Raw genomic sequence first — 6,848 nt, 5'->3', positions numbered from 1 at the left:
TCCTTGGTCATTGTCCAACTCTCTGATGCATAACAAGTGATTGTGAAGACCATGGCCTGTATCAGATGCACCTTAGTCTCCAGAGAGACACCATTCAATCTTAATCCTATCTTACACCATGCTCATGTTCTCCACCATATTCAAACTCATTGTTATATTTTCTGTGGCAAACTCTCTTGTTGAGGGTCTTCTATCACTGACTGTCCACATTCTTCAACATTATGCCGTTTTTTTCCAAGGACTGACACTTCCTGGCAGCATAACTATTATTTATCGATGCTGGCAAAAAAAAAAAAAAAAAAAAACAAAACACCAAAAACAAAATAAAACAACCCCCCCAAAAAAACCTCCAAAAACTTACATGTAAAGAATGTGAGCTTGAGGAATATGCCATAGTAAAATCATTTTGGTGTCAACAATGAGCCAATGAGACTACAACATACAGTTACTACAGCTGTTACTGGAATTTATTATTTAGATAAAATTAAAGAGTAAAAGGATATGAATAAAACTATTATTTGTAATATATTTCACAAGGCTCATCATTCACATTATCTCATTTAATTCTTACAAACCTCAGACAAATATGTGGTACACTTATTAGTTTACACACTGATAGAAGCCATGGTAGCACAATGATTAAGTACACCTGCTAACTAAAAGTTAAGTGGTTGGAAGCTACCTGATGCTCAAAGGGGGAAAGATGTGGCAATTTGTTTTTGTAAAGATTGCAGCCTTGGAAACCCAACAGGACAATTCCACATAGGGTTACTATGAGTCAGAATAAACTTAGAAACCACAGGTGTAGTTCTTGATAGAAAGGTCAACTATCTTGCTCAAAGCAACAAAGTTAGAAACCAATATTCTAAATTCTATGCTTCACCTGCTGTGAAATAACTGTTTTTCAACAATTACTATTCAGGAATCAAAAGCTTATGGAGTCACTGAAATCTCATTTATCTTACATATGCCTAGGTAATAAACATAATTAAAATCTAATTTCTAAGAGGGATTGGTTCTTGGAGAGGGACATCATGTTTGGCAGAGTGGAGGGGTGGTGAAGGAGAGGAAGCCTTTGATGAGATGAATTGATTCTGTGACTGGAGTGGTGGGAATGAGTGTGTTTGAGATGGCTAGGTTGTCACAGGATAGAACAGCATTTAGAGCTCTTGTACATAGGGTTGCTATGAGTCACAAGCGACCCGATGGCACATAACAACAACAACAGCAACAACATTCTGTTTAATTATTCCATAAATTCCTCTGCTTGAGCTACTGGTTTGGCTGTTAATTGAAGAGTTGGCTGCTTGAATCTAACACCTATTCTGAGGCACTCTATTGCCACCTAGATAAACAGTTTTAGAAACCTGAAGGAAGGTCACCATGAGTTAGTATAGACTCAACAGCAGTGAGTTTTCTCTTTGTTTTCAGTTTGGGGTTTGTTGAAGAATTGAAGATACTAGAAATTTCTTCAACCAGTAATTTATTCCCAAGCATCCACATATGTTGTTGTTGTTGTTATGTGCCGTCGTGCAATTCATAGCAACTCTGTGTGCGATAGCTCTGACGCCTGTCTTGTCCTCAGACAGTCTCACTGACTTCGACATACCTAACCACATTATCTTAATTACTGTGTCAATCCATCTTATCCTGGGTTTTCCTCTCCTGCTCTGTCCCTCCACCTTTCCGAGCATGATGTCTTCTTTCTCCAAGAACTGGTCCTTTCTGGCCACATGCTCAAAGTATGTGAGATGGAGCTTCAAAATCCTAGCCTCCAAGGAGAAACTTGGTTTCAGCCTCTCCAAGACAGACCTATTGGATTTCTTGGTTGTCCATGGTATGTTCAAGATTCTTCCCCAGCACCACAATTTAAAAGCATCATTTTTTTTCTGTTATCCTTAGTCATTGTACAGCTTTATGGTGCATAGCAAGTAATTGCAAAGAATTGCTTGAATCAGGTACACCTTAGTCTCTAGACTGACATCCTTGCTCTTCTTCTTCTCTGGAGAGGTCTCTGACAGCAGGTTTTCCCAGTACCATTCATCTTTTTATTTCCTCACTGCTGGTGCCAAGAGTGTTGATTGTGGAGACAAGTAAGCTGTAATTGTTAACAACCTCAATCTCCTCTCCATCACATTCCCCCTCATAAAACCCAGCCTCCTGAATGATCTGTTCTGCATATAGATTGAAAAGATACAGAAACAGGACACATCCCTGACACTGTGCTTTCCTGATTTTGAACCATGAAATGTCCCCTTGCTCTGTTCTGAGGACTGATTCTTTGTCTGAGTATAGGTTTCACATGGGCACAACTGAGTGTTCTGGACTCCCATTCTCCTCAAGATTCGCCACTATTTGTTGTGATGCACACAGTCAAATGCCTTTATATAGTTAATGAAACACAGATAAACACATATACACAAAGGGAAAAAAAAAGATAACTTGTGTCATAGAGTTTATCTTCAGTTGTATGTTCAGTCAGTCATCTAAATTTACTATTTTATTTTTAAATCTCACCCTGGATATCTGGCAAAATTAGTTAATATTTTTAAAACATGCTCAGAAAATTGAATGTAACTTATTATCATACACCTCAAATCTGAAGATAATTTATGTGGTGAGAAATGTACTAAGAAGATTCAAGACTATACCTGAGTACATCTATCCATGTAGCTTAAGACATTGGCCTTCATAACAAATGATTCTCCTCGAACAACTGAATAGGGAAATGTGATCTCTAAAAAGAAGGGCTGAAAAGCTGTCAGGGAAACAGTTGGGGAGATGCCAAACCCAGCTTCCTCATCTAGGCAGAATCCATTGGCTTTCCATTTTGTGATGGTATCAGGAACAGTAAGAGGAAGACTGGCTTTCCCTGTGGAGCTAAAGGAGAAAATTCAAATGGCATTGAAGAGAGGCTGTCATATACCGCATTTACTCAAAGATTATATCCTTCATTTTGATTATTTGTGACTCTGTTAACCTAAAATACACAATGTATTCTCTTCATTTTTCTTCTTTTCAATCCTTTAGAAGTTTTTTAATGTGCTGTTAGGTGCCATTTCAGTCAATTTTGACTCATTGTAGCCCCACCTCACAAAGTGGAACAGACGCCTAAGATTTTCTTGGGTGTTATCTTTATGGAATCAGATCAACAAATCTTTCTTGCGTGGAACTCCTTAGTGAATTTGAGCCATCAGCCTTTGAGTTAACAGTCAAGTATATTTGACTGTTGTTCTACCAGAACTCGTTTTTGTCAATAAAGACGCTCCTTTTCTGTAAATATGTCCAATGTACCTTTTCCTTTACCTTTGACTTACTTTAGATTGTATGTCAGCACTTAGTTCTGAGAGCTTATCTTTTTTTACTTTCTTTTAAATCTAATTGATTCTCTAACTTTTATGATCCCTACTAAAGTATAAATTATTGTACCACTTGACATTAATCTTAGAATAATCAAAATATATGAATTAATGACTTTTAAAATTTATAGGACATACATAAATTCTTACTTAGTTTAATATGGCATTCTTGCATAGTAGAAGTGGTTTAAAGAACTTGGATCTCATTGACATGTTAGAGGTTAGAGGTCATCTGGAGACCTCTAGTGGCTTAATGGTAGGAGTTGCACTGCAAATCAAATGGCATGCAGCTCGAATCCCCTGGCTGCTTAGCAGAAGAAAGATTGCCTATTTTGTCCTGTGTAATTTGCTGCTGCCTCTGAAAACTTGCTGGAGGATCACTTACTAGTTGGTTCTGACTCCATAGGATAAAACAATAATGGAGATTACTCAAAGCAAAGGTCTGGTGATGTAGTTAAAAAAAAAAAAAAGATCAAGCCAGCCATTAAAACCCCCAAGGAACACAGCTGTCCTTTGACACACATGAGGTGTCTAGAGTTGGAACAGACTCCATGGCAACTGGTAACTAGGAAATTTAATTTACTTATAAAATATTTTTGCTACATTTATCCGACTTCACTAATGAAACAACATCTCTATAATGTAGTTATCAAGTTTAAAAGTTCACCTTAGTCTTATATTTGAATTTATTATGGCACTATAATGGTTAATATTGTATGTCAAAATAGTCAGGATATTGAATTTAATTTCTTTGTGTACATTTGAATCTTGAACAATAAGGAAGACCAAAGATGAACAGATATATTTGACCTGTGGTGTTGACAAAAAGCATTGGACATACGTGGACTGTCAAAAGAGCAAGCAAATCTATTTTGGAGGAAGTGCAAGCTGGGTGCTTGGAAGAGTACTTGGAAAAACCCATCATGCTGAGAAAGGTAGAGGTCCAGTGTATCTATTTGACACATAGCCTCCAGACTTGATCCAGTGCCTATTGTGCTTGCCTGCCTTGGACTTACCAGCTTTCAGTACCAGCTGACAGCTGACTGTGATCATTCTCTCCTGGATGACATTTAGATATGTCAACCACCATGTCCTTCGATATCTCTCTCTCTCTCTGTGTGTGTGTGTGTGCGTGTGTGTGTGTGTGTGTGTGTGTACACTTGGCAATTCCAAAGGCATGCATTTCAAGGCCATAAGGCCACTAGCTACTCTACAAAAAGAAGGATGGGCAATCTCCTTCCGTGTGATTAACTGCCTCTGAAAACCCACTGGAGGGTCAGCTATGCAGCTACAGTTTGGTTCTGACTCTAGGATACACAACAATAAATAGATGATAGAAGATAGATAGATAGATAGATAGATAGATAGATAGATAGATATTGAGAGAGAGATACAGATACATATATAGAGAGAGAGAGATAATTGTTGTTATGTGCCATTGAGTTATCTGTGACTCATAGAGATCCTATGTACAACAGCTCTTAAGCCTGCCCTGTCTTGAGCCAGTTACACTAACTTTGACACACCTACCTCCATTGTCCCAGTTACCATATCAATCCATCTGCTCTGGGGTCCTCCTCTCCTATGCTATCCCTCCACCCTTCCAAACATAATGTCCTTCTCTGAGTACCAGTCCTCCTGGCCACATGCCCAAATCATGTTAGACAGAGTGTCAAAATCCTAGCCTCCAAGAAGAAACTTGGTTTCAGCCTATCCAAGACAGACTTATCTGTTTTCTTGGCAGTCCGTGGTATGTTTGAGATTCTTCTCCAGCACCACAAATCAAAGGAGTCTATTCTTCTTCTATCATCTTTAGTCACTGCCCAGATCTCTGACACATAGCAAGTAATTGTGAAGACCATGGCCTGGATCCAGGCAACTATATATACCTATGTAATTGTAGTTAAGCAATATTGACTAGGAAATGACTCATAACTGACCCTCTAGTGGGTTAGATAACCACACAGGAAATTGTCCATATTTCTCCTGAGGAAAAAACCATGTGTCTTTGAGTTGACAGCACGGCTTTTTTCTTACCACTAGGCCACCAGACCCATGCCAGATACATATATATGTATGTATGTATATATGTGTATACATACAAGTAAGGCACTGTTGTTGTTGTTGTTATTATGTGCCATTGAGTCACTTGCGACTCATAGCCACCCTATGTACAAGAGTTCTAAACCATTCTCTATCCTGTGCCAACCTTATTGTCTCTGGAACACCTACCCCCATTAACCCAATCACTGAATCAATCCATCTCATCGAGGGTCTTCCTCTCCTGTGCTGTCCCTCCAACCTCCCAAGCATAAAGTCCCTCTCCAAGGACCAGTCCCTCCTTGTTAATATGTCTAAAGTATGTTAGACAAAACTTCAGAATCCTTGCCCCCAAGGAGCATCTTGGGCTCACCCTCTCCAGGTAGAAACTGTTTGTTCTCTTAGCAGTCCATGGTATATTCAGCAATCTTCTCCAGCACCACAGCTCAAATGCATCAATTCTCTTACTATCATCCCTAGTCATTGCTAAATATAAATTTGGATACAGATATAAGTACAAATATAGATATACAGGAGAGGAAATTAACTATAAATCTATCTACATATCATCTACCCACCTATCTACCATCTGTCTTTGTCTAATGAACCTAGCCTTCCTTACTTAGAAACTAATCCATCCCAGTTTTCTTTTTCTCCATTTCCACCTCCTTTTCATTATTTTTTACTTTCCTCAACTCTTGTTTCCTCTAAATTTTGTTCCCTCTTCTTTTTTTCTTTTTTACATAAATATGTATTTCTTTAATATTATGTTTCCATTCAATGAGCTCCAATTGACTTTCTTTCAACTACTGTAGATTCTTCCAAAAATTAAAGATTAGGGTAAAGCGGTAGAAAAATAAAGAGAAATAGAAAAACATGGAGACAGTGACAGGAAGAAAAGAAAGTTTGTAGTAGAAAATTTTCAGAGACTCCTTAGGATTTTTGACATACAATCCTAATGTTCAGACTTAGGATACATTTATTTTGATAAGACTGACAAATAGTCATTAACATAATGCTTTACTTGTATAGGAAAAAAATGCATATAAACTGTAAGACAAAAACTCACTCTGTTGTAATAAGATTCCAAATCCAGGTTTCAGGAAATGCTTTCCGTACAGAATTTGTGTACAACTGAGATTTAAATGCTCGAGAATCTTCAGCAAACAAATTATCATTTGGTTGTGAAGAGATATCTAGAGGAAGACAAAACAAAAAGGAAGAAAAGTAAACTATTTCATGGTATGAAAATCAATGTATACAAACTTTGTAAATAAACCAGTAAAAAAAAAAATTTTTTTCAAAAGTAAACAATTTCATATATCCCGTGCAATGAAATGTGCAAGGGGTTGGAGTCGGAAAATCAAAAGGGCTGAACTCGCTCAGCATATCTTAAGCTCAAGGAACTGAAGAACAAATTCAAACCTCGAGTTGCTATAATCAAGGATG

General features: G+C 37.7%; 1 protein-coding gene across 1 annotated transcript in view; it reads right to left on the bottom strand.

The window, feature by feature from the left end:
- Nucleotides 1–6,848, bottom strand: part of LOC102853315 (ovostatin-like) — a 112,699-nt gene that overhangs the window by 44,740 nt on the left and 61,111 nt on the right. Inside the window, exons 18-19 of the mRNA XM_006901757.1 lie at nucleotides 6,469–6,595; nucleotides 2,652–2,880 (exon numbers count right to left, since the gene is read on the bottom strand). Of these exons, the coding sequence (XP_006901819.1) occupies nucleotides 2,652–2,880; nucleotides 6,469–6,595 (356 nt within the window). The remainder of the gene's footprint in view (nucleotides 1–2,651; nucleotides 2,881–6,468; nucleotides 6,596–6,848) is intronic.

This window comes from Elephantulus edwardii, unplaced genomic scaffold (genome assembly GCF_000299155.1).
Source record: "Elephantulus edwardii isolate Elephantulus edwardi_28Jun2011 unplaced genomic scaffold, EleEdw1.0 scaffold00342, whole genome shotgun sequence".
Lineage (NCBI taxonomy): Eukaryota > Metazoa > Chordata > Mammalia > Macroscelidea > Macroscelididae > Elephantulus > Elephantulus edwardii.
Note: the sequence above shows the minus strand (reverse complement) of the source record. Positions and strands in the feature narration are given on the sequence as shown.